Source organism: Neopsephotus bourkii, unplaced genomic scaffold (assembly GCF_033783945.1).
Source record: "Neopsephotus bourkii isolate Nb327-2 ecotype Australia unplaced genomic scaffold, CSIRO-AGI_Nbou_v1 NB_1574, whole genome shotgun sequence".
NCBI classification, from domain to species: domain Eukaryota; kingdom Metazoa; phylum Chordata; class Aves; order Psittaciformes; family Psittacidae; genus Neopsephotus; species Neopsephotus bourkii.
The window spans coordinates 5,350,580-5,377,722 of record NW_026902050.1 but is presented as its reverse complement, the minus strand read 5'-3'; the positions used below and the strand labels follow the sequence as shown (position 1 = coordinate 5,377,722).

Sequence of the window (27,143 nt, the reverse complement as noted above, 5' to 3'; positions counted from 1 at the left end):
AACTCTCAGATGCTTCTTTCCCTCCTTAGATCCTTCCAGCGCTCTGTGTTTTAATTCACCACACAGATGTAAATGTAAGTAATGCCACTTAGAGCCAGTTTTGTGCTCTCATGTAATTTTTTTAACTGAAGTATAAAGCTTGCCATAATGAACTTTTTTCCTAAAAAAAAAAAAAAAAAACGGGAATAATCAGGGATGATCTCTGACATTCTAGCAAACTTATTTTGGTATCTTTTAACTGCTTATTTTTAAATATCATGGTTTTTGCCTGGTATTTCTCTGTGTCTTTGCAAGTGCTTATTTGCATGTACTTTCCCTGCACTTAAGAATAAAATGCAGTTTCAGTTGCATTCCTGTGAACAGTTCGTTTACAGATAAATACAGGATTTTTTTTTTTTGCCTAGCACTTAAGTTTGCTGTAATCAAAATCAGTGTAAATGAAAGAAAAATTAGTGTCTGCTGCATATATAAAACATTACCTTTAGATGTAACTTTACAGTTGTTAAATATGAATATTGTTTATTTTAATAGTGAAGTAAATGAGTCAAACTCTACTGAAATTATGAAATAGGTCAGTATTCTGCCTAAACATAAGCCAGAATTGTTGAAGATTGCTTGCTTCCTAGTGAAGTTGTAGCTCAGTTTTCAAAGTTAATGGCAGCAGTGCATTACCAAAGTAAGTTTAAATACATTAACTAAAGTTTGATTAGTAATTATACTATTTATTTTCTTGTATACAAGTAGGTGAGGTTAATCTTACTTGAATTTCTTGAAATGGCTGTATTTGTGAATCAGTCGAGTTGTCAGCTGAAATAATGCTCAGTTTTTGTGTAAGCTGTCACTTGAAATGTTCAGATTTACTGCTAGGGAAATTGGCTTTTCTGTGTGTGAATACACGTGTGCGCACAGAGGGAATTCATTGTAATTTCTGCTGCACCACATTAAAAAATATTCAAAGCCTTAAGTTTTGCGGTGGAAGAAGAAATTAACTCGATGCTGTAAGATGTACAGCTTGTTTGGCACTCTCATTTGGTTTGAGAGTGCTGTATGCCTGTAGTTTAATATTTGCTAGGGCTTTATCTTCCTTCCAGGGGTGTCTTTAATATCTCATGGTGTCTACCAGTATTTCATAAAGAGAGCAGATATAATTGAATTGCTTTCATTATATCCTCAGAATTTAAGCTGCAGTTAGCAGTTTAGCTGTTGCTTAGCTGTTGTTTTTTTTACCACTGTGTATTCTTTGGGGCTGGAATAGGTTGAACAGCAGTTGCATTTTGGATTTCTGTAGAGTGGAAAGTATGAAGCTTATAAAACAAGGTGGGGTTTTGCTGCACAGCATCAATTCTGGCTTCACAGTGAGAGTTGTTTTACTTTTTCACACACATTATTTTCTTATTAGATTTCCAGCACTACTTACAAATAATTTTTTACTGTTAGATATTGGTAGATACAGTCTGGGCGCTCTCATATCTAACGGACGCTGGCAATGAACAGATCCAAATGGTGATTGACTCCGGAATAGTCCTTCATTTGGTTCCTCTTCTCAGTCATCAAGAAGTCAAAGTGCAGGTAAGTTTGTATAACTTTAAGGAAGTGTTGCTCAAAATCTAATACTAGAGAAAGTAGCTGGTTTCTTTTTATAGTTCATGTTGAAGTTTAAGAAGTACTTTTTCCTGTGTGAAAAAACATTTGCATAAAACTTTTTTTTTAAGTGTTACTGTTTAAAAGTATGTGCTCAACTAGAAGAATCTTTGATTAAAAGAACTTTCTTTAAAGAAAGAATTATGTTTCAGACTGCTGCGCTGAGAGCTGTAGGAAACATTGTCACTGGTACTGATGAACAGACACAGGTAGTTCTGAATTGTGAAGCTCTTTCACATTTTCCAGCACTTCTGACACATCCCAAAGAAAAAATTAATAAGGTAAGTAACTGTAGAAATTTCACCCTGCAGCTAACTGTATTTGGCCTGGCTGTCTTGGATTCCACATACTGTAATGTGATAGAGATTTGAGTAATTGTCTACTTATACCAGGGAGGGTGCTGAAATTTTTCTTAAAGCTAACACACATAGAAAAATCTCTAAGGAGCTGCAGACTTGTGTTTGACAAGTATGTTGTTTCCTGATTTCTTCTAACTGAATTTTTATGAAATCCAAGCTTTGTCTTACAGTTTCAGCTGTTGACAAAAGTTCTTGATACGTGAAATGTCACTAATTGAGCTGACTCTCAGAAGTGATGAAATAGAGATAATTGGATGTCTGTTTGAATGGAGAGTGTTTGTGATAAATGGAATTTAATCCAAGTGAGGGTGGGGTGTGGGGAGTATGTGTGTGCATGCATGTATAGAAAAGGCTTTAAATGGGGGCACTGATATTCCTGTGCTGATTCCGGAGTGCATCTGAGGCATGTTGTTAAGTTTCAGGGTGCCAATTCACAACATTGCCAATGATTAAAGCCCAAAACAAACCCACCAGGACAAGCCTAGGCATCCTAAGTCTCTAACAGGTTCATTAATGAAAGTGATCCTGTGATCTGATCTGAGAGATGCAGTTGAACAAAATGTGAGAATTTCTGAATCTCTTGCCGAAAGAAATACTTGTCTAAAGAGTTGTCATGCCATGCAAGTTGAGAGAAGAAAAGAATTGAGTAGGATTGATGGAGGGTTTCTGGGAAGGGAAAAATTTATCAACTGTAAAATTGAAGTCGATACTTTGAATATACTTAAAATTGTACCTGAAACTGTGTTTGTTATTTCTTGACTAAAGTATAAGTTCCCCGTTACAGTGAGAGTGGGGGACTCTCATTCTTGTTTGATGTAAGAATCCAGGTACAGTCTTTGGCTTAGTTCAAAATTTCAACTGTTGAGGATTGGGAGGACCCACTGGGGCAAAGGTATCTTCTTTACACACTTTCATAGCATCTGCTGTTGTTTACTTCTGGAAGGGGAGAGTCCTGGGCTTACGGACAGAGAAGAGGGGTCATAAAGGATCATAGAACTCTACAGTATTTTTGAAAAGCAAGCATTTAAGTAATAAGTGTTGTGTTTTGACTTGATGCTATGAAGATAAACATTATACAGCAGGTAAAGAACACATTGTCTTCTACTGCTCTCATGTCTGGAAAATGTGATGCTCTGATGCATTTTGAAACTTATCTGTCAGCTGAAAACTGCTAGAACATTCGTTCTCAGTCATGGAATCAGTTATGCTCACTTGTAGCCATGTGACTTTTTTGTCTCTGGATAATTTTTCCTTTAATCTGTGGATTTGGAGTACTTGGTTGTAACTTAGTGACAATGAAAGACTGAAGGGCCTTGGGGAGTCTCCTAAGGTGAGACTGTCAGCTTTGTTGCCTGTATGCCTAGTCTGTTTACTAGTTCAGCTATGTACAATCAAACCAAGTACAGAACTTGTTTGTGTTTTAAGATTGGCTAGTGCATGAATTGCAGAACTGAAAATCTGCATATATAAAGTCATGCCAGAGTGGAAATAAAAGGAGGTATAGAAGACTATCTGAACTAATAATCTCTCATGTTTTTATTTTTCAGGAAGCAGTGTGGTTCCTGTCTAACATCACTGCAGGAAATCAGCAGCAAGTTCAGGCAGTGATAGATGCAAACCTTGTTCCAATGATAATACATCTTCTAGATAAGGTTAGATAACATGAAGGTTTTAACAGTTAGTTTCCTTAATTGGGGAAAGTGGCATTGAATTCTTTCATGTCTTACATTGTGCTGTAAATGTGATGGGTAGGGGTGGACTATATACTTCATCAATTTTCATATCTTGCAAGATAAAATACATTACTGCTGATACTCTTCTGTGAAGTGCTGTGTGAGATTATGAGTGCCAGATGTATTGGGAATGAGAGCAGATCAGGGGATCTTGGGTCCTTCTAAGTCTCATTTAAATTAGTTTTCTTGTTCTGTAAACAATGGGGATAAAATCTCTACTCCTGTATGTGACATGAAGAGGTCTGGATAACAGCATTCACTTAGTTCCCAGCACTTTGCCAAAGCTTTAAGACTTCTTGCTTTTTTTTTTTCCTCACAGTATCTGTAAACATAAGAAAGTGCTCAACAGCAGTATTTAGTAACTTAGTGTTAACTGCGTTTATCTAGTCTGAGTAGTCCAAATCAAGATCTGTGACACAAGATTATGGACTGGGCTTATTCCATCCATTTTTTTTTTCTAACAAGTAAAACTGTGTCACCAAAAAATAGGTGGCCATAGAAATTAATTGTAGCTTTTGTGTGCTCAGTTTTTCCCACACAAAAGCCACGCTCTGTATAAGTATATGGATCTATGCAGCTTTTGTGTAATAGACAAAGCTTGTTGAGATGACTGCTTCTATTTCATTTTCTATTAAAGTCAAGTAGTCACTTGCAAGTGCTTCTGAATCCTTTTCTTATGCTTTTCCAAGCCTCTCATTGCTTGTTGAATATAAGAGATTGAATGCTAAGGGGTCACATTATTTGGGACTTCAGATACCTGTATTCCTATTCAGCTGTTGGGTGTTAGTGTCTCTTAAAACAGTAGTTTCCAAGCCACTTTGATCCCAGTAAACTGCCTTGTGAGAAATGAGGGTAGCTAAAGGCATGTTTTCAAATGGGGACAGTGCAACATTTTTATCCTTTAAACACTTCCTACTTTTTGCTTTATTCCTTATTTCTAATTTTCTTTCTTGGGGTGAGGAGGAAAAACAGAAATACAAAACTATACGGTATGTTCAGCCATGGCATAGACGAAATATCTTGCTTCAGTGTAGAGGCTGGGGTTGAGACTGAAGGAATACTTTTCTCCTAAGTAACATACAGCTGTTCACAGATAGTTCTATTAACTGCTAATCATTGATCACTGAGAAAAACAGTTGGAGGCCTTTCTCTTGAAATTTAGTAAGCAGACTGGAGTAACTTCAGAGGCTGATACTGTTACAGTATGTCCAGTGCTTTATCAAAATTGACACTTGCTGCTTATCTCTCACTGTAATATGTGACAGCTGTTGATAAGGAATGTGAGAGAGTGGAATACTACAGGGTTGTTGGTGTTTTTTTTTTTTATTTTGATGCAAACATATTTTCGTTCCTCTGCAAGATTAAATTAAAAACATGGTTGCAGGGAAGGGATGAACACTGAGTAGACTCAAGTCTCTACAGGATTTGTTAGTTACTTTCCCTACGTACTCATGCAGAAAGAACTGTAACAAATGGTAGCTTTTAGTAGAATGCTGCATAACTAAAAACTGAATGATTATTCATGGTTGCATTTTTAGGGTGACTTTGGTACTCAGAAAGAAGCTGCATGGGCAATAAGCAACTTAACAATTAGTGGAAGAAAAGACCAAGTAAGTAAAACCTTAAGAAAAGGTCCATCATCTTCCCTGGGTGTATTTGAGAGAGTACATGAGCTGATTGATTTTAGACTACTTCTGTGCCAGGATTGTGGCTCTCTGTATTCCTTCACTGTTCAGTAACCCTCTTCCCTTTTCCACAAGAGATTTAAGAGTGAACTTCAGTTGTCAGTACTGGAATGACCCAAGATTAGGAGTATCTATGGGGATTTAAATGGAAGCTCTTCTGTTAGGATGGCCTAGGAGCTATGAGTGACTGCATTTGGGCTCTGATGAGATTCTTCGTAGAATCATGGAATGATTTGGGTTGGAAGGGATCTTAAAGATCATCAAGTTCTAACCTCTCTGCCATGGGCAGGGACACCTTCCACTAGAGCAGCTTGCTCCAAGCCCCATCCAGCCTGGCCTTGAACACTGCCAGGGATGGGGCAGCCAGAGCTTCTCTGGGCAACCTGTGCCAGTGCCTCACCACCCTCCCAGGAAAGAACTTCCTAGCATCTAATGTAAATCTCTGCTCTGTCAGTTTAAAGCCATTACACCTTGTCCTGCCCCTATATGCCCTTGTAAAAAGTCCCTCTCCAGCTTTCCTGTTGTTCCCTTTAGGTGCTGGAAGGCTGCTCTAAGGTTATTTGGCATATCTAATCTGTTTTATTTTTCTGCTGTGGATAAGCATGTGATGATTATAGAAATAATAGCCATAGAGTATAAGCATACTAGTTTTTTATAAGTTATTAGACTTGTGGCAGGGTTGGGGTGGTGGTGTCATTTTTCAAAGATAAGTTTGGAAACTTGTCTAATGCTGAAAAAAGTCACAGTATCTACTACTTGGGTGTTCTAGACTTGAAATATATTTATAACCTAATACATGAATGTTACATTTTAATGTGTTAAAACGAGAATTTCTGAAAGTGACTGCTATGGAGTACTCTTCTTGGGTAACTGAGTATTTGGCTTTGTTAAACTTGTTTGCACATGTACTTACGGTGCATTGTTTGCTCCTGTCCCATTTCTGATTTACTTACTTGCTTTTTTCCCCTTAGGTGGCATACTTAATTCAACAAAATGTAATTCCTCCCTTTTGCAATTTGCTGACAGTAAAAGATGCGCAAGTTGTGCAAGTGGTTCTGGATGGACTAAGTAATATATTAAAAATGGCTGAAGATGAAGCAGAAACCATAGCCAATCTTATAGAAGAGTGTGGAGGTATTGATACTTACTCTTTCAAGACTGCTTTTATTTGGAAATTAACGGTTTGCCTTCCCACCACATATATATGCAGTTGGCTTTATTGTGTGCTGGTACAGATGTTTTAAGCAAAACCTATTTTAAGAGTAACCTTTCCATGCCTGTCAGGTGAATATACTCAGCTTTTACAAATGGGTTAAGTTCATGATGGGGAAGGTGGATACTGGCAATGAAATTTATTAAATGCGAATTTTGTAACAGTCTAGTCTGCCTGTTTGTGTGGGGATGGTACACTTAACCAGGGGCAACTTGGGGTGGGGTGGGGAAATTGCACGTACAACATTTGTAGAGATGGGAGAGCTTTAATTTTCTAATGGCTATCCGACTTTCTCTGTATTGGTTGCTATTTAAGTTCACTATTGAAATTCTTAAAGGATGAAAGAACAGTGATATTAAATTTGGGTACAGGTAAAAAGCTGTGAGATTTTGTTCACATGGGGCAGAATAGTCTTTAAAATACAACATCTTGAGGGAGGCAGGGAAAGCTTGATTGTTGGGAGAGAAAAGAGGTGTCCACGCCTAAAGCTACGACTGTCAGAACTTCAAAAATACTTACATGTATGCTCTCCTCTTGTCTGCCAACAACTTCTGCTGTACTGGAGCTACTTGCTTTAGAATCAAGCTACAAGTCACTGATAGATGGAGTGTATGCTGCCAACAACAGTACGTGGATTTGAGATGTCCCAGCTTGGGGCTTTAACAACAGGTGCTGAAAAGATGTTTTTGTGAAAAGGGAGCATGTCCTAGTGCTTGGCCCTCACCATATTTCCATAGAGTAGCTTAAACTCGTGTAGCAAGAAGAGAAGGGAAGTACTGTTGTTACTGGAACTGACCTGGAATAACTGGAATTGAGGGGAGAGCAGTGGTTGTTACCTACCTTGACTTCAGCAAGGTTTTTGACACTGTCTCCCATAACTTTCTTATAGGTAAGCTTAGGAATTGTGGGTTAGATGAATGGACAATAGGGTGGATCAAAAACTGGCTGAATGTCAGAGTTCAAAGGGTTCTGATCAGCAGAGTAGAATTCAGTTAGAGGCCTGTAGTCAGTGGTGTTCCCCAGGGATCAGTACTGGGTCCAGTCCTGTTCAACTTGTCAGTGACCTGGGCTAAGGGCTGAAGTGTACCCTCAGCAAGTTTGCTGATGATACAGAGCTGAGGGGAGTGGCTGATACACCTGAAGGCTGTTCTGCCATTCACTGGGACCTTGATAGGCTGGAGCATTGGATGGAGAGAAGCCTAATGAGGTTCAGCAAGGGCAAGTGTAGGGTACTGCACCTGGGGAGGAAGAACCCCGAATACCAGTACATGCTGGGGACTGACCTACAAGAGAGCAGTTGAGCTGAGAAGGACCTGAGAGTATCAGTGGATGACAAGTTGACTATGAGCTGGCAGTGTGCTCTTGAAGCCAGGAGGGACAATAGAATCCTGGGGTACATCGGGAAAAGTATGACCAGCAGGTTGAAGGAGGTGATTCTTCTCTATTCAGCCCTAGTGAGGCCACATCTGGATTACTGTGTCCAGTTTTGGGCTCCTCAGTACAAGACAGAGAAGGAGCTACTGGAGAGGGTCCAGCAGGGGGCTGTAAGGATGATCAGGGGTTTGGAACATCTTTCTTACAAGAAGAGGTTGCAGGAGCTGGGCATGTTTAGTCTAGAGAAGACTGAGAGGGGATCTCATTAATGCATATAAATACCTCAAAGGCAGGTGCCAGGAGAATGGTGCCAGACTCTTTTCAGTGGTGCCAGGTTACAGGACGAGGAGCAGTAGCCATAAACTAGAAGTTTCACCCCAACATGAGGAGGAACTTCTTTAGGTTGAGGATGGCAGAACACTGGAACAGGCTGCCCAGAGTGGGTGGTGGTGTCTCCCTCTCTGGGGACATTTAGAATGAGCCTGCACACGTTCCTGTGTAACTTGGTCTAGGTGGCCCTGCCTTGGCAGGGGGTTGAACTTAGATGATTTCCAGAGGTCCCTTCAACCCTAATGATCCTGTGATCTTTCATACTTTCATTTTGTCATGGTTTGTATTCCTCAGTTTATATTTCCTGAAATCCCTAAGAAGCTTTTATGATTTAAGTATGTCATATGAATTTAACAGCATCTTATTTGTAGTCACTCTATGCCTAGATTTGTTTTTATTTACTCTGTATGATGAAGCCTTAAGGGGGGGAGAGGTGGTTTCGACTGAACTTGGTATTGTAACTCAGTTACATTTCTTGTGTATTTATTTGTAGGCCTGGAGAAAATTGAACAGCTACAAAATCATGAAAATGAAGACATCTACAAACTGGCTTATGAGATCATTGATCAGTTCTTCTCTTCAGATGATGTAAGTGTCTAATAGCTCTGCAGTCTGTTTTTGTAATGGCTTGTGTTTATAAATACGGTTCAAGATCAAGGCAGCACCTCTGAAGCCTGCTTTGGGACATTAATTTTAGTTTTTCTGTGAAAAATGAGCCCTTATTTGAACCTATTGCATATCTTGGTATTCTTCATGATGAAGCATCTGAAGATCTGCCTAATTTAAACCCCGTCTCTAGGGATTACAATAGTAGGCTTTGAATAATTCTCTTGATTGTCAGCTTCTAAGCTTGATACTTCACATCTGATAAGCTCCCTGCTGACCTGAGTACTGAATCTGAGATTCTGCTGCTTAAGAAACAAACTATTTTAAATATTTCAGGAATTTCAGATGCAGGATGTGCTGATCAAGAATGTTTTCATTTTGAGCATGTAACATAAAGGAAGGTTTTATGCACTTCACTTTTATATCAAAAAGGTTAATTGCATGTGGAGGAAGTGCAGTCGTGTCTGTGTCATGAAGTGAGGGTTTTCCACTTGAAGAACTTTAGGGAGCAAAAATTACTGCAAAACCAGTAGAGCTCAGTTATATTTATGCCCTGCTCTGCACACTGAAGTTTATTTTGTGCCTTTTTTTTTCTTCATATGAACAGTAGTATTCAAATCTTGTTTAGCAACTCACACTTCACATTCACAGCAAGACTTTAATCTAGAGTCAGTTTGTTAACCTGTACTGCCCATTTAACTAAAAATGGGTTTCATCTTAATCCTTGCCTGATTTAATGGTATTGGTGTTCTCTTAAGAACCGTGGTGGTTTGTAAGCTGGCAGTAAGGACAATGCATGATTGACAATGCTTTCTAGGAGTGAAAACTACATAAACAAGATAGGCTGTTTGGTACCATGTAGCGTACCTACTGAATACAACCTAAAGCATTTCAGCCTAAAGTGCTTTGTCATTATAGTGAGTTACTGAACTGGAGAAGAAGAATGGCAAGACTTGATGTTAGGAATTATATTAGAAGAGAGAGATGCTTTTTAAGATTGTCCAGCTCCTTTTTGACGAGGCTTTTGTTTTTTTCCTACTCACGATATTCTCATTCTGTTACAGATTGACGAAGATCCTAGCCTTGTTCCTGAAGCAATACAAGGCGGAACATTTGGTTTCAATTCATCTGCCAATGTACCAGCAGAAGGGTTCCAGTTTTAGAGTGGTATTCGGAAGTTAGGTACAATGCAGCAATGAATAAAAAAAGGTTTGATCCATCAATCTTGGCTCATGGGATCCGCTGCTGCATTAAATCGGGAAAGAAAATGTGAAGATTTCATTTGGAATTACAGAAAAGCCCAAATGAAGTCAAGATGGCGAGTGGGTGCGAGTGAGAATGAGTGGCAAAATGTAATGAAAAACTTCACACTGAATGCTTATTTAGATTGTTCAAAGAAAAAGGGCTACAGGTCAAAGATCTTCAGTGCCTGAGAAGGAACAATGACTTACTAGAGCAATTGGGGGGAAATGCAGTACTATCATCATCAAGCCTTGTAAAGCATAAGAGAATAGGATGCCCACATAAGTCCAAGGAGAATGAGCCCAGGCCTTGCTATGAAGCACCGTGTGAATGGACAACATTGAATGAATGTCTGGACTCAATGCTGTGGAGCCAGGCTTACGTTTCAAACACGGGGCTCTTCGGTCCTGAAGCAGGCTCCTAGTCCGGAGTGGCGTGTGTACGAGAGTATGGTTGTGATGCTGTATGTGAACGCATGCAAGCTTGATTCACCTTCAGGGGGCTGATAATAAACCTAGTAAATCATCAAAATGAGTTCATAAGTGTTAACGTACACTGGACACACAAAGACCGGTTTAGCAGCAGACTCTGGTTTACTCTTGCAGCCTATGTTTCTTTTTTGGTTTTGTTTTGTTTTTGGTTTTTTTTCCCCCCTCTTATTTTTCTTTTAGTTACTTTTCTTTCCTGTATGGCTTATTAGTTGTTTGTAAAGTCAGAATTTCAGGAAGGCTTCCCTGTGCATTTGCACCAGATGAATGTTTGATGTTATGAAAAGCTTTCCATATCATCAAAACTAATTTGTAGATTTTTGCATGAAAAAATCATACATTTCCCTTCAAATAGACTGTGTTGCAGTACACAAGTTGCCATAATAGTAGGAAGCAGTAAAATGTGGTAATAAAATCTCATCCTTTTCATTTTCAAAGATAACATGAAGACCTTTGCATGTGGTAATCTACAGCATAGTTCATTTTTAGATTTTGTTGAGTCCTGTAACCAAATGTTTCTGTTGTGGTAGAATAATACTGTGCTGTGTTTCAATGTTACTTGTTTTCAAACTTTGTTTTCTATGAAAATGATATGGAAACTTCTAAAAATGAAATTTGGTGCATATGTACTGCCGAATAAAGACCGAAAAAGAGGTGTGAATAGATGTACAAATCAAGTCATGGTTTGAACACCTTTACTATGCCTAATCCAATTGTTTTAGACTCTTTTTATCTTAGATGTAGGCAGCCGTGAACAATCTATTTTGAGCCACTTTAGAGAGAAAACTTTGTATTTTTAAAACTTGCACAAAAAGTATGCAAGTGTTTTTATAATTGGAGTACTGCCTCAGTTTTGAGGTTCTGCACACTAAATTAAAGGTGATGTTACAAATTTGTACAAAATGAACTCTTTATAAGGTGGCTCATTGTAGGAAATGCTGTGCCTTCCCCTTTGAGCACAAGTGTTGCATGAACAACAGTTTGCTATAATAAAATGTACCAGATTAGCCACCATTAGCATCTATATCTACCTTGTGTTTTAAAATCAACTGGTAATTCTGAAACACTGTAGAATGGATAAAGATTATTTTGTGATCATAACTCTTTGTTGGACTAGAGTATTTTTGCAGCATTCCTTGTCATCAGAAACATGGTTAAAGTTTAAAACTAGAAGCAGCGGAAACTAGCTTGTGAAATTTATCTGAGTAGAGTGCAGGCTAGGCCGTCTTGGGGAAATAAACGTTAAAACTTGCAACCCAGTTGTATTTGGTGTGTCTTTGTATGTACACTCCAGTTCTCATCAAAAGGTTTGAAAGATCATTTGAACACAGATACTCTTCTGAATCTTGTCTTGAGTTTTTGTGGGGTTTTTTACCTGCTGAATGTCTGTGTTTTGCAGTATGTTACATAGGCTTGAGGTAAATAACTGGCTTGGTATAAATATTAAGAAATAACTAATTCACCTAATTACAGTACATTAGGGCCGCTTTCATGTAGATTGTAGGGAATGCTTAGAGCATGTAAAATGGTAGTTTTAAGGGAGTTGCAATTACCATCATAAGGCTGAAGTATCTTTTTGGAAGATGTACTGTAGAAAACAGCTTCACTGTTAGAATCCTTTCCTATTAGGGGTAAGATGAAAGCAGATGTTTGTTGCAACTTCTGTATTTCAAAAACAAACCCAAAACACTATGGCAAGGTGTTTTGGCACTTCCCCTGATAATTAGAATCATAGAATAGTTAGGGTTGGAAGTGACCTTAAGATCATCTAGTTCTCAACCCCTCTGCCATGGGCAGGGACACCTCACACTAAACCATGTCACCCAAGGCTCTGTCCAACCTGGCCTTGAACAATGCCAGGGATGGAGCATTCACAGCTTCCCTTGGCAACCCATTCCAGTGCCTCACCACCCTAACAGTAAAAAACTTCCTCCTTATATCCAATCTAGGCTTCCCCTGTTTTAAGTTTTAACCCATTATCCCTTGTCCTATCACTACAGTCCCTAACGAAGAGGTCCTCCCCAGCATCCTTATAAGGCCCCTTCAGATACTTTTAAGGCTGCTATGAGGCCTGTCTTCATACGGGAAGTTCTCCAGTCTGCTGATCATCCTTGTGGCCCTCCTCTGGACTTGTTCCAACAGTTCCATGTCCTTTTTATGTTGAGGACTCCAGAACTGCACACAATACTCCAATTGGTCTCATGAGAGCAGAGTAGAGGAGCAGGATCACCTCCTTTGACCGGGATATGGTTGGCTTTCTGGGCTGTGTGCACACACTGAAGCCAGCTCATGTTAAGTTTTTCATCGGCGAAGTTACTTTAAGCTAGCACTGTTCTAGCTGCAGCCTGTATGTTCTTACATGGTTGGTGGTGGGTTTTTTGGTGTGGAAAATTCTCTTCACCACCTTCACAGCAGACCCAGTTGTTAGTTTGGAAAGCTTAAACATTTTGGCATACACAGGGTGGTAGTATTCTGAATTCTTCAGGAGCAAAACTGAAGCTAGTTTCTCCAATGGCTTTTTTCCCCAAAGTTGCATTTTGGGGTAATGTAGTTACAGTGCTGGGAACAGGGGGCTTGCTTGAGATACAAACAAATAACTTAAAAGACTTACTTCAGAAATACTGATCAGATTATTAACTTCAAGAAAGCAGAGTTACTTAGAAGTACAACATGGCGCTGCTGTAGTAAAGTCACCAATTTTTCTGCCTACATATGAAGGTGATTAAATTTTAGCCTCTGAGTTTACTGAGCGGTGGAATTAGGTCATCATTGGAAGCAACTCTGATGTTTCCCTTTTAACATGACAGCTGTGACATTCATTGTATTCAGTTTGGTAGCAGAACACTGCTCTTTAATAGATTGTCAAATCTTTCAGTATGCTGAAGTAGAAAATAAGCTTTTCAGTTGAACTTAGGATAGCGGATACCTAGAAAAGTATCTTTCATTCTGGGACAAAAATTAATCCATAATACAAGGTATTCCAGGTGGGTTTTTATTCCAAAAAGCAGCATTGTTGGACCAAGTAGCTGCCCTGGAACTTCCCCAGACCTGAATATGAGAAACTGATGACTTCTGTATAACCAGGGCTCTGCTCTTACATAAATTCAAAAGCTGAAGGAAAGAGGGTGACCAACTTTCTGCTTGAAAGTGAAGAAATGCATGTATTTCTTAAAACTAACACACATTGTTGCATAAGTTGCCAAATTGCTGCTAAGTAAGAATGTCTTTGTATCAATACTTGTAGACTCTTTGCCACTTTTAACTGCAAATATTTCCTCAACTTTGCATGTCACCAAATTACTGGCAGAAATGCTGGTCACAAGGCTGGAAACAATTACGGAAGTCCTGCATCTGGATCAAATAGACTTTATGAAAGGAAACTTAGTAGCAGAAAATGTGTAAAGTTTACAAACTCGTCCTAATAGTAAGTTTCAGCTACTGCCACAGTATAACTCATAAGACACACAAAATTAATTGAAAAAGTAAATACTACTTCAATACCTACATAAGAATGTCTGGAAACCTGATTTCTGTAAAGGAATCCCCATTCTTGCTTGGAAATACCTTGAAATGGAGATCCTGTGTTTACTCTGCTGCTTTGGTGTGCTCCAGGGCTGAGGAAAATGTTTCTGCAAGCTGTCATTAAAGCTGTCATCTGTAAATACCTTTGGTATACTTTTAAATCTCTATAAAACAACAGTGAAAGCTACTTTTACTATAAAACAAGAAATGTGGGAAACTTTATGCCAGCTATTGGTAAAAGCATAAAAGTTTTGTAATTTGATGGAAAGGCAGATGGGCAGCGGTCAGACTTCATATTCTGCAGCACCAGGTTACAATGTGAAGCAAGTATGTTCTTCCTAAAATGGCAGCTTTTCAGATTAAATGTTGCTGCTTAATTCATTTAAACACATAAATGGTATAAACCAACATAGGTTCTTACTCTGAACATCAGTTATCTATTTGTCAAAAGCTCCCTTGTCTCTAGCTTTTTCCTTACCACTTTTACTGTGTGTTAAGGGGGTTAGTAGAAGGGAAAGGATTAAAACTCATTTTTTTCATTCTGTCGTATGTAGTGCATGTAGCCCAGAAACAAAAGTATCCCAGATTGAGTGCCTGTGGCATTTGGGCCCTTTCAGGCACTGTGGTTTACTAGGTGGTCTTCTCTGTTGCTGCATTGTCTTTAGTATATTTCCTGGAGTAAAATTATCAATACATTCCCATCCACCGCCACAAAAATTAAGTGCTAGTGAGCCAGAGAAGCATCTTTCAAGAAACAGGAAACAGATTTAGACCCTTGTGAGCTTGGGGTGGGGATGTAAGGGAGTAGCCCAGTATAAGACAGCTACATACTGGTAGTCTGAAAAATATGGTTATCTCAAATACATTAGAATGATGAGAGGAACCAATAACCACAGTAATTGCTTCAGGATTAAAATTGAGGCAAAAAAATCGGAGTGCTTTGTCAGCTTCAGAGTTTTTTGTTAGGTCGCTGTCCATGCAACCACTGATGTTCTGTACATGGGTACTATGGGTAAATCTCTTGCTTCAGTAATACTGCAATACAGTAAAATCTTGTTCTATCCTACTGTTACTCCCCTTCTTACAACCTTTAAATGTTTGGTTGCTTTTTTGTTTGGTTGGGTTTGGGGTTTTTTACCCTTAATTCTATGCCAAATTTACCTCTTTCTCATTTCAGCTGTTTGGAATCTGTCACAGATTTGAACTTACTCCACACAGTTCGTACTCCTTTTTCTACTACCTATGACAAAGTATTTTTAATGAACCACAAGTGTGCAACCAGCCAGCAATTACTTTGGTGGTGGAACTGAGGCACTAGTTTTCAGATGATCGTAATGTGGTCCTGAAGATGCCTTTCCTCACCTAAAACATTGTCTTTTTACTAACTTGTTCTAATAATATGTTCAGTTACAAACTTGAGCTGTTCATGCATTTATCTTGGCTCTATGGCATTTTCATTTTTTAGCTGCTGTGAGCTTCTCTGTGTTTTCCCACATGATAGCTTTCTAGGCTTTCTAGAATTGTATGAATATAGACATGCAAATTGTCTTAATAGGGTGAACCTCTGAAGTGTGTTGCAGGTTACCTGATTTGTAGTGAGACACCAATAATAGCTATGTTGCGATATCTTTTATGTTAGTAGACTTGTGGGATACCTGTTTTGCACTAGCTACACATCTTCAATACATACTGCTTGTTAGGATTTTTATATTTTGCTTAAGTTGCAGAAACATTTTTTATCAGGTTATTCCTGCACAGACCTTACAAATGCAGTTAGAAAGGGGATGTCTATTAAGCTGATGTTTTAAGACGCACTCTGGCATGAGGACATTGTAATTTTTCAGCTCTGCAGGTTGAATGCTGGCCCATTTCTTGTTATTGCAATTTCTGCCAGATACAGAATTATATTAGAAGGTACTTATTCCCAAAATTTTGTTTGCAAAGATTTGCTACTGTGATGCTGTTAACATAATGCTACAATGGAACATCCACGTGGTTGCAGCCTCTTCTACAGATTGGGCAGAACAAACTTCTGGACGCGAAGATCTGTATATCTGTCTTAGTGTATTACCTTGTTCAAATAGAAATGTCATCTCAAACATTTTATTTACTGTAATAGAAAGCAGGTTACTGATCTGTCAGTGCATGCACACATTCTGTCCAATTCTGACATTTTATAAAATGTGCTCTCATCATCTTGACATACCCACAGCAGGTGGTTTAGTAATGACCCATCTGGTATAATGATCCAGCATGTAGCACAATCCTTCAGCCAATGGATCCAGTCTCTGAAACATAAGTTATTTTCTGGGTTAGTTTCTAATGAGCCCCTGTGGCTGCTTGAGCACAAGTGAGATGGATGAGGCCATCTGATAGGTGCAGATTGGCTCAAGTTGTGAACGTGCTGGCTGGGTTAGAAGTGGAGGCAGGGGGGAAAGTAAGCAATTCACAGATCAACCAATCTGCAGAAACGAGGCTCTGTTGGACTCTGGTCTTGCCATCAGCAGGCAGGATGAGCAGGACAGGCAGAGATCTGTCCACCTGTAATTAATGGTAACATGATTTAAAGAATGGTTTTGACAGAGCAAGCAACTTTTAAACCCTAAGTTTTAAAGGCTAAGTTTTAAACTAAGGCAGCCTTCTGGCTTGAAAGGATGAAGCTGTAATATGGTCATGAAAAGTAAAGGAGGAATTTCTCTACCCCAAACTGTAAAATTAACAATGTAAGATGTCATTATTTACGTAGCAAAATAGGAAAATAATAACTAGTGTGTGAATAAACCAAATGAATGCTGTTAGCGAAACTTCTACTGTGGGACGTAGGGAATAGTCAAATGGAATATTTAATGAAGCAGCACAGCAGGAGAAAGAAATACGCTATGTATGGACTATGCATTTGCAAAACAAGTATGTAAAACACTCTCTCAATCCTACTGTAACGTTACCAACATGCAGAATTGCCTCAGCATGGAAATAAAGTCAGAGGAAGAAGTCCTTGCTGTTTCAATCTCTATTAATTATTTTAGGTTTAAAAAAAATCTAAGACAAAGCTCAACTGAAACTAGTTATTTAATAAACTATATTACTTTGGAATCAATTTTAGAATTAAATTATCTCTAATTCTGGAGCTAAGCTCTAGAATTCCCCCCCCTTTGCTACTGCATCTCTTTCAGAAAGGACATTACCTTCTGAAGAACACCTTTAGGACATCCAAATCCTGTTCTAAAGTCAGGAAAAACCTAATGTTTCTCGAAACCATGGCTTTTGATTTAAGGAAAGAATTGATTTTCAACATCTTGAAACCCTTTTATGGCAAAATAAGAATTTTACTGACACTTTCTAATCTATATATTTTTTACTGGATAAATCCCTTGCTGTGTGGTGTCTGGATAGTTGTATGGTTTCAAAACACATTTTGAGTAAGCTGGACCTAGATGACAGCATCTGTACTACCACAAGTGGAAATACAGTAATAGAAAGCACTATTTCAACTTGTTAAGTTGAAGCTGAAGTAGCTTGTTAAGTTGAAATACTTCAACTTGATAATAGCATAAAAAAGTTTCAGTTAAAGTTGTTAAACATGCAGAACTGAAGTGGTGTAACTGACATCAGAATATATGAAGGTAAGACTACTATTATAATGGCTTTGCACAGAAAAGACCAGTTACAGCTGAATATAGTATTGAGAAGTTTCTGCCTATCAGCTGAACTGTGATGGTTAGCAGTTGAGCGTTTTTTTATTATCTGGAACATAATTCCAAATATTCCCCAGATATCTCTGTAAGGTCCTCTAAATATCAGTTGCAGGACAGATGTTTAGGTAACTTCTAAATGGTATTTATTATGATGCACATCACAACATTAATTTCTCTTTTGAAGTAACGATGAATGTAACACCTGATAATAACTTTACAGTTTTAATTTACTTTGGTGAACCATAAATAAATATAGAATAATCTCGAATAGGAGGAAAGTACACCACACTGGGAACTTTACCTGATAAAATCCTGAAATTTACCAGTGTCACAGTAATCACAGCACTCATCCACTTGCTTCCTACTGCACTGTTGTTTGTATTTTCACGTAAAATAACTTTTCAACAGATGAAGTAGGTGAATATGCTTAAATTGAAACTGAACATTACCACTTACATGCGTTAACTTTTATTTAGTAGTTGGCAGAAAGCCTGTTCCTGCTCCTCCTGAAGCAGCCGTCAGGATTTTTTGTCTCTTGTTTTCTAGCTTCAGGATGAAGTTCCCTTCACATTGTGCAGAAGAATAAGTCTGGTAAGATATTCGGTACACTAATGGCACAGAAGAGCAGAGCACACAGCTGTAGGTCAACATTTTTCCCCTTTAATGGCTCACCTTTTGTTACTAAGGATGATGGCGGCACCAAGTGTATCATTTCTGAGTAGCAATGTACGTCTTTCCTGCTCTGTGTCTGCCTTTCCCTCTGCCTTGAACGTTCAGCCGAATCTGGGATTCACAAAGCCCCACTCCCTTCCGCTCCAGCTGGAAAATAGCGCCTGAGGAACTGTACTTGACTCTCTTGTTTCACGGCCCTTAGCGGCCGTCCCCGGGCCCGCCTGCCACGGGGAGGGGCCTGCAGGTCGGCCGTTAACGGTCACCTGTCCCGTTTGAACGCGGCTCCCCGCCCCGCTGCCGTTTACTTTCGAACAGCGCGGGCGTCGGTTGCTCTCGCGCATGCGTAGCTCGGCGGCGCTGTGGAGAGCGGCCGGGCGCGGGCCCGCTGGGCGAGGCGGGGGTCTGAAGTCGTCGGTGGTTTCGCCGTGCAGAGCCTATCGGCTCCCCGTGAGGAGGGCGGAATAGAGGCTCTATGCTGGTGTCCTGGCGCGGGGGTGCGGAGCGGGGCGCAGCCGAGGAGGCGGCGAACGGAGCGGCCAGGTAGGCTGCAGGGTGGGAGCGGGGCAGCTGGGGCTTCGAATGTACACCCCGCCAGGTGTTTCGTGAGGTGTTTCCGCTCTCGCGGCCTCCTGAGGTGAAAATGCCTTGCGAGCGGAGCGGTGTCCGGAACGACCGCTTCCAGCCAGCCTTCTCTAGCCTGCTTGGCTGGGCAGTGCTGAGGGGCCCGCTCCGCGGGCGTGGGGACCCGTTGCCACCCCCTGGCCTGCCTCATCCCTGACAGTGTTGAAGGTCAGGTTGGATGGGGCTTGGAGCAACGTGGTTTAGTGGAAGATGTCCCTGCCTGTGGCAGAGGGATTGGAACTGGATGAGCTTTAAGGTCCCATCTAACCCAAACCATTTTATGAACGGTGTTACCTGCCTTCTTTCTCCACTGTCTAATGCAAAGAGGTATATGACAGATCAGTGCTTAAGACCAGAAGCTTTGACAGAGTTCAAGTGATAAGGGATGGAGAGCAAATCTTGGCAATAGAATACAGGCATGGAAAGGGTAGAGTACTATATTTGGGTTTTTTTTAATGTGGTAACTTGTTATAGTGGCAGCCAAGAAGCCAGTAGAGGGGTATATGGAAAGGAACTCAAGTCAGCTTGGTGGGGAGGCTAGACTTGCTGCTCATCATGTGAGCTATTTGTGGCGTGGAGTAAAGCAGTGCAGCTGAAACAATCTGCAATAGAAAAGTGTAAGGTCTAGCTGTTGTTTCTGATTTCTGGTGCCTGGCTTGTTACAACCCACAAACCTGCTCGCTGTGTGACAGGGTCTGTTCTTTTGGTGCACTGACAAATACTGGAGCTGCACCTCGGCTTTCTGTATATTTTGGTTGTTTTTTTGTTTTTTTTTTTTAAAGTTCTGTCACCCCTTACCATGAAGGTGACTTATAAATGGAAAACACTGTTCACAATGTCATTTAATCTCTTATTTTTGCACAATATTAACTTGAGCTCCTATGGCAGTGCTACTGGAGGGCTTTGTGACCGCAGTGGGTTGGGGAGACAGCATTTCTGACATGGATTTAGTTTAAGTACAGTATTGAAAGTCAGGTCAAATCTTACAGTGTCGTTCAGGGAAGAGCAGATGTTTTCTTTCCCGATAGTGGTGTGAAGGAGGAGTGAGGAGCCTGGCAGTCCCTTCTAACTCCTGGTATAGGCTGTCACAACTGTTATCAAGTGTCAAATTCACCTTTTAAAATCCTCCAGGCTTTTGCCATAAAGCAATTGGTTATTTACCTAAAGACTGACATATGCTGTATCATACTTAGAATTGTTTTCAAACACCATCTTGCATAGTTAGCTGGGGGAGCAGCATCCTGATGGCTAGGTGAGGAATGCAGCATTGTTAAGAAATATTCCATGTTACTTTTATCTGCTTAACTGAAAGCTTTAGCAGATAAGCTGTAACACAGGTATACTCTGTTAGGTGTTTCCACCTTGTCTACAGTATTCCTAATTAGAGGAGGATAAAATAACGGCCACTTCATCGGCCTTCTGTTGCTGGAAGTCTTCTGAATCTCACAGTGATACTGACACAATTACGCTTTTGAATTTTTAAAATACCTTCTAGTTTGTAATTTGCGTATGTGGAGTGACTCTCACTAGAAATATGCATACACACATGAACGCGCATATTTGCTACCACAACTGTCTGGAACATTTAAGGACAAGTAGCTGCTCTGTGCAGGAAAGCATTTACCAGCTTCCTGTTCTCTCTTTTTTCTTTCTTTTCATGGGAAACTTTTTCTTTCTCGTTGCTTAACTCTGTGATGTTGTGTCTCTTATTTTTTTGTTGCTGTTTCAGTCCCTCTCTGTTAGATGCCTACTGGTATATTCCCACTGTTGTTTACATGCTGACTGTTTCCTACATGCTGCTACCAGTGTGGGATGAAACTAAATTTTGTGATTTCTACCTTTTGCTTCCCTGGTGTATATCTGGAGCAGTTTTCTAGAACTTAAAAAAAACCAACAGCTTCAGAGCGGGCAGCATGTCCTTCCTGCAGAGGCTGAGGTGATTCGTAACAGAGCTAAGAAAAAATGTGTGAAGTTGCTTTTTTTTTGTTTTTTGTTTTTTTTTTTTTTTGATACCAAGCAACTACTTTGTGGTTAAAATAATTTTTTTAAGATTAATTTTATCTTGCCCTTTACGTAGCTCAAATAAGCTGGATGTGTGTTCTTTAGAAAGAAAATTTCCCTCCTGTAACAGTTTCTTTGAAGAGCACTACAGCTCTAGATTTAGGAAGAATTAGTGATTTTAAGCCTAGAAGTTTTTTGGTTTGGTTTGGGTTTTTTTTAACTATATTAATTCTATACATAAAAAAAAGTAATAAATTGAGAGCACCTACTGAGCTTCTTTTTAACCATGAACAAAAACTTAACCTTTTTTTTTTGTGACATTCCCTAAAATTCATACCTTTATATATGTGTGTGCATGTGTACAAATACATGTGCATATATATATATATATAAATAAAACCTTTAAATATATTTCCTCTGTGGATTCTCAAAAAATAATTTATCTTGGTTACTGAAGTAGCTTGGTTGTTCAGCTTCTCTTCATTATTGACACATTTCTTCAGTTTCAGTGTCTGGAGCATCACTTAAAAATGTGAAGTTATTAATGTATAGACCTAAAGAACCTAGTGTTGCCACAGTGGCTGAATGGACAGGCTGGAAAGTGAAGGCCTGTCCCCCCCAGTAAGAAGAGAAATATCACATGGTCTATAGTAAGAGCAGTGTGGTACAGAGGTAGATGTAGTGTCCAAGTGTTGTGATTGTCTTTTGTTAAACATCTGTTATACTTGATATTAATCCTCTTTAACCAGAATACACAAGTTATAAATGTTAACACACTTGATCATTCCTCTTTTAAAGGGCAGTTCTTGAGAATTATGTGTCTCTCTAGCAGATTTTCTTCCAGCTGTTGTCAAGATCTCTTTAAAAAGTGGAGTTCAAATGAGTGATCCAACATTTAGTTCTGGTTAGCTGAAAAAAATTACCTGAAGTGTCATGGATAGATTATTTGTATTTTTATTTTTTTTTAAAGCTGAATTAATCAAAATGTGTTTTCGATATGAAGTTGACTAAACAACATACAGATACCTCCTGTGATTGAACTGGATGTTTTGGGTGATGATGGACATTAGATGATGATGTTATTGTTGTTGATATTATTGTTGTTCTTGTTGTTCAGTCTGGTTTTACAAGGCAAAACAGTCTGATCGGACCTGTAAAGTTGAACACTTTCACTTTTTGGTGTGCCAGTCTATCTCGATCAAGTGAGATAAACCACACTTACTTTGGTACAAGCACAGTAGGTTTCTCTGTTCAGAGTTGATTTAACTCTCCAGAAACCAGAGTCTGACTATTTGGCTTCCAACTTCCAGCAGGTTAGCTCTGTACCTTTGGTAAGCACAATGCTGCTTAATTGTTTTACTGAAAATTGTTTATTAATTGTTTATTAGTTATTAGCAAATTTATTAGTTTATTAGTTATTAGCAAATATTATTAGTTTATTAGTTATTAGCAAATTTAATCCTTGTTTTCATAATTCTAAATGCAGTTTAAGCTTTTACTTTCAAAGAAGAGTATAATTAAGAATTCAGTTGCTTTTAAGTAGATTCACTTCAAATCAAACTTTGTTAGTCTCAGTATCAATGAGAAACTGATAGATCAATGCAAAAACATGCTACTGCATTAAAAAGATTAAGAGGCACATCAGAATACAACAGCCTCCTGCAATACACCTGACTGAATCAGAGTTTTGTCAGCATTTCTTGCAGCTGTGGTGTCCAAGCTGCATATTACTGCTTTCAGATTTAGAGGTAGGCCCTAAATCAAGTCTTTGATACTAAATGCTTGGACAATTTCTTTGTTGACTAGAACCAGCAAAGGGGACAGGAAACTGTGACACAAAGGAAGTACGTACTAATTTCCCTATTTTTCTAACAATGTAAAACAAAATTATGATTTATTATGAAAACTGGAATTGGAGTTATTATTTGTGACTTTACAGTGTTACTTCACAAAGCTGGCAAAATAAAACAGGGCAACATTGCAAAGGGGGGAAAACTAGTGAGTTTCTTAGTTTGTGATTAAAGTAACCCAGGAATAACAGCATAAGTCTAATTACTGTTAGGGGGTTTAAGGACCACTAAGTCAGACTCTGGTTTATGCCAGAGTGGAGGTGCTAGAGATGGGTTCTGGTAAATCGAACTGCCTATATTACAGAAGTGTAGCATTTGAGAAAAGTTAGGGGAGAAAACAACTTTCTGTACTTATCATTGTGTTCTGACACTGAAAATGTTACTCATAATGGGAGAAAACTTTCAGAATTCTTATGTTATTTAGACACTTTAGTTCTAACTTTTATCACTCTCTTCTACTGTTTCTCAGTGTTAAAAATACCTAGTAGCAGATTGCTGCTTTTCCTGACTTTTCAAGGGAGAAGTTGGATAAGGAGGAACACTGTCTAGTCACATTGCAAGTGCTGATGACAGTTTGCTGAAATCTCTGAACAATTGCTCATTTTTGTTCTTTTTATTGTCTATTACACTCCACCCCCTCTCCACCCTCCCCCCCCCCCAATAAAATGCTAATATAGGTCAGGTTATTTGTCATCAAATGTCATGTTGATGTGCTTAGGTTAATAAAATGATTAAAATGAATTGATTGTAATGAGATTAAACTGTTCTTTTTTGTTTTTTCTTTTGTAGGACATGCATCACTTTGAGGAAGAACTAACGTGTTCTATTTGCTACAGCATATTTGAAGATCCACGTGTTCTGCCCTGTTCCCACACGTTCTGTAGAAATTGTCTGGAAAATGTCATTCAGCTGTCGAGCAACTTTTCCATCTGGAGACCTCTGAGAATTTCTCTGAAGTGCCCGAACTGCAGGAGCATCGTGGAAATTCCTGCTGATGGTACAGAGTCGTTGCCTATCAACTTTGCACTGAAGGCTATTATTGAAAAATGCCAACAGGAGGATCACTCTGATGTTGCAACCTGCAGTGAACACTACAGGCAACCGCTGAACGTTTACTGCCTTTTGGATAGAAAATTGGTGTGTGGCCATTGCCTTACGATAGGAAAACACAATGGCCATCCCATTGATGACCTTCAGAGTGCCTACACAAAAGAAAAGGAGACTTTTGTAAAACTTCTTGAGCAGCTGACTGATAAACACTGGACTGATGTCTGCCTGCTTATTGAAAAGCTGAAAGAACAGAAGTCGCAGTGCGAAAGCGTTGTCCAGGATGACAGAAAAGCAGTAGTACAGTATTTTAAGAAACTTGGCGAGATATTGGAGCACAAAAAACAGGCTCTGCTGACAGCACTGGATGAAATGAACGCACACATTTTAGAAGAGTATGAGCCTCTCATTGAGAAGCTGAAGAAAATAAGGGAAGAACAGCTTGAATTAATGTCCCTGCATACCTCTATTAAAAAAGAAGAGTCCCCACTTATTTTTCTTGAGAAGGTGAATGGTCTGCATCAGCGTATAAAAGCTCTGAAACAGAAGGAACTCCCAGATGTTAAACCTGTGGAGATTCATCCCAGGATTGGGCACCTGTTGAAAGATGTGTGGTCCCAAACCAAAATTGGTCAGATCAACAAGATCCTCAATCCAGAAATAAAACTGATTCCAAAAGAGAAGTTATGCAGCAAAGGCAGTGGAAAGGAAGGAAGAGACTCAGAACTCCTCCAGCCAGTAAATCCTTTTGCAGTCCTGTTGCTCTTGATGATGATGACAGCGGTAACTCTGTTTTCATTTCACAGGCCAGTGTTGTCAGTTGTAATTGAAGATATTCGCACTTATATTTCAGAATTCCTGCTGCTTATTTATCGAGATTTTGTCACTCGTTTGCAGAATACAGCGGATGTGCTGGACCATATGTTTAATTTACTGATAGGAAATTTTAGGGAGAACTGTTTCTTTTGACTATCTCAATGATAACTTAGAAGTCAGTTTGTTAAAGCTTTACACTTTTTATTTCCACATCCTTCCTTTTTTCTGTATTGTATAGATTTCCTCTTCGCTAACTCTTACCTGTGAAGGTTTGTAACAGGCAAGGCTTCCGCTGACATGGTACAGTAGGTTGGTAGGTGTTTGCTTGCACTGGAAGGTACTCAGAAACAGTGGCTGTGAAGAGCTGGTTGGCTTACAGACCATAATCTTGAGTCTTGTTTGTAAGAGCTCCTTGAAAATCTACTAGCTTGCTTTTTTTTTTTTTTTTAAATAAAAGCACTGCAAGGCTAGATGTTAGAAGGAGACCTTAGCCACTGGCTCTGGTAGGTGTAAAACTCCTGTTCTGTGTTTTACTGAGCAGTCTCCGGATATGTTTTAAGTAAGTGACACACCCATGGTCATTAAAGCATGTATTCATGGGCCAGGGCTTCATTTGCTTTGTGGCTGGTTATTGGTGAAGAACATGATTTCATCTTTGTTTTGTTTGGGGTTGTTTTTAACCTGGAAAAAATAACTTAGTGTCTTTCAGATGGTTTGTGCCTCTTTACAGAGCAGTATCAATAGAAGTTATGCTGAAATACTGCAGTTCTTTACTGCCAGCTGCGCACAAATCATGTGTTTGCTCAGGCTGGTAGGAACCTCTCACCACTCTCGAAAATGAGCCCCAGCTTTGTGCTAAATCATTTCAGATGTGGTGAAAATAGAGACTTACTGTAGTAAGTAGCAAGAGTCTCAGAGAACTCAGTGGTGTAAGGACTTCAGACATTGTCCAGAGCTCTTAAACAACTTGACAGTGAGTGTAAATTTATTTTCTACTTTTCAGCACAAATAACAGATCTTTACCTTCACACAGATGAAACATGCATCTTTTCTTCCACAGCGAAACACTCACTAATCCTGTTTGCTGTTTTTGCTGAGGTTCTCCAACCTAACTTGTGTTCTGGAGCAAAGGCGCAAGGGAAAAATAACTTTGGCCTTTGGTTATTAACAGGCTGATTACAGCAAGTACTGGGGCAGCTTCGAAGTGCTGCAGTGACAGCAGCAGAACATGGATCACTGATTTTATAAAACCCCAAAAATGATTATTCACCATGTCTATTGTATTTGATTTTACAAAATTAATAGTAGATTCTAGCGTGGTAGGGCTCCTTGGCTGTTGTTTAGTTTTAAATAATAGAAGTTATTTAAGTAGTGGTTGAATTCTAAGGCTAGCTGCTAACTGGTTGGTGTATCAAACCAAAACTTATTGCAACTAGCAGATGATGCTGGGCTCCTGCAAACTACCCACTGCTGCCAGGCTTCCTGGAGGGCTGAGTGCACAGTTGATTCAGATGCTTTCCTAAACCTAAATAAATATCCTAATAAGGATATTGAGATCATAACATCATGGTATTGATAAAACACTTGAGTCAGTGATGCAGTGGTGGCACAGGTCCCTTCCCAGCAGCTTGGCAGGTTTGTTTTTGATCAAAGCAGTGCTCAGGGAAGTGGCCTCTGGTTGCCGTCCTTTCGAATCTGAGAGACAAATCCCATTAATGCCAGCAGTCAGGATTTGGAAGGGTGTGTAACTGTATCATGGGCCCACATGAATGTTGCCAAATCAACTTCCCAGTAAACTTGAGAGTTTGTTTCTGCTTTAAGCCCTGCTGAAAAGCTGTCACTGGGTACATGTGGCTGGCAAAGCCTGATGCTGAGTGTTGGTCCTGTGCCCTGTGAAGCATCACTTTTTACTTGCCTTCCTGTCTGTTATTTTCCTGACTTTTAAAAACTTAACAGTTTATAATGCAATTTTATTTTTCAAGACTACAGGAATTTATAAAATGCCTTTACCACTGATTTAAACATTTAGTATGTGTAGTACTTTTAATAAATTTGCATACAAATAAAATGTATTCTTACAGTAGGCTTGGCTAACACCTCCATTTCCTTCCCTCTGAGCCTGAAGAGCACTGACCCAGTGAGAGAAGACAGAGCAGCAACTCCTGCTTACACAGGAATGTTCAGCAACAGTCTCCAAGTGACCCTTTTTTATTTTTGGCAATGAGTCCCCACTCTGTGCGTCCCACTG

The 27,143-nt window shown here is 39.4% G+C and overlaps 2 protein-coding genes, 1 long non-coding RNA gene and 1 other non-coding gene across 4 annotated transcripts in view; 3 read left to right on the top strand and 1 right to left on the bottom strand.

The window, feature by feature from the left end:
* KPNA4 (karyopherin subunit alpha 4) overlaps window positions 1-11,930 on the top strand; it is a 29,493-nt gene extending 17,563 nt beyond the window's left edge. Inside the window, exons 10-17 of the mRNA XM_061371653.1 lie at window positions 30-74; window positions 1,438-1,569; window positions 1,794-1,922; window positions 3,548-3,652; window positions 5,272-5,343; window positions 6,390-6,552; window positions 8,829-8,923; window positions 10,006-11,930. Of these exons, the coding sequence (XP_061227637.1) occupies window positions 30-74; window positions 1,438-1,569; window positions 1,794-1,922; window positions 3,548-3,652; window positions 5,272-5,343; window positions 6,390-6,552; window positions 8,829-8,923; window positions 10,006-10,104 (840 nt within the window). The 3' untranslated portion in view covers window positions 10,105-11,930. The remainder of the gene's footprint in view (window positions 1-29; window positions 75-1,437; window positions 1,570-1,793; window positions 1,923-3,547; window positions 3,653-5,271; window positions 5,344-6,389; window positions 6,553-8,828; window positions 8,924-10,005) is intronic.
* Window positions 19-18,709, bottom strand: LOC133222181 (uncharacterized). Its single transcript, XR_009728219.1, has 3 exons — window positions 18,345-18,709; window positions 16,396-16,481; window positions 19-152 (listed from the first exon to the last, which is right to left on the bottom strand). It is a non-coding gene; the product is annotated as an uncharacterized LOC133222181 (long non-coding RNA).
* LOC133222206 (small Cajal body-specific RNA 7) lies at window positions 2,228-2,541 on the top strand. Its single transcript, XR_009728227.1, has one exon. It is a non-coding gene; the product is annotated as a small Cajal body-specific RNA 7 (non-coding RNA).
* Window positions 18,710-18,846: 137 nt separating the features above from the next.
* TRIM59 (tripartite motif containing 59) lies at window positions 18,847-26,526 on the top strand. Its single transcript, XM_061371649.1, has 2 exons — window positions 18,847-19,100; window positions 23,822-26,526. The coding sequence occupies exon 2, from the start codon at window positions 23,825-23,827 to the stop codon at window positions 25,046-25,048; it is 1,224 nt and encodes a 407-aa protein (XP_061227633.1). The 5' UTR covers window positions 18,847-19,100; window positions 23,822-23,824; the 3' UTR covers window positions 25,049-26,526.
* Window positions 26,527-27,143: the final 617 nt, after the last annotated feature.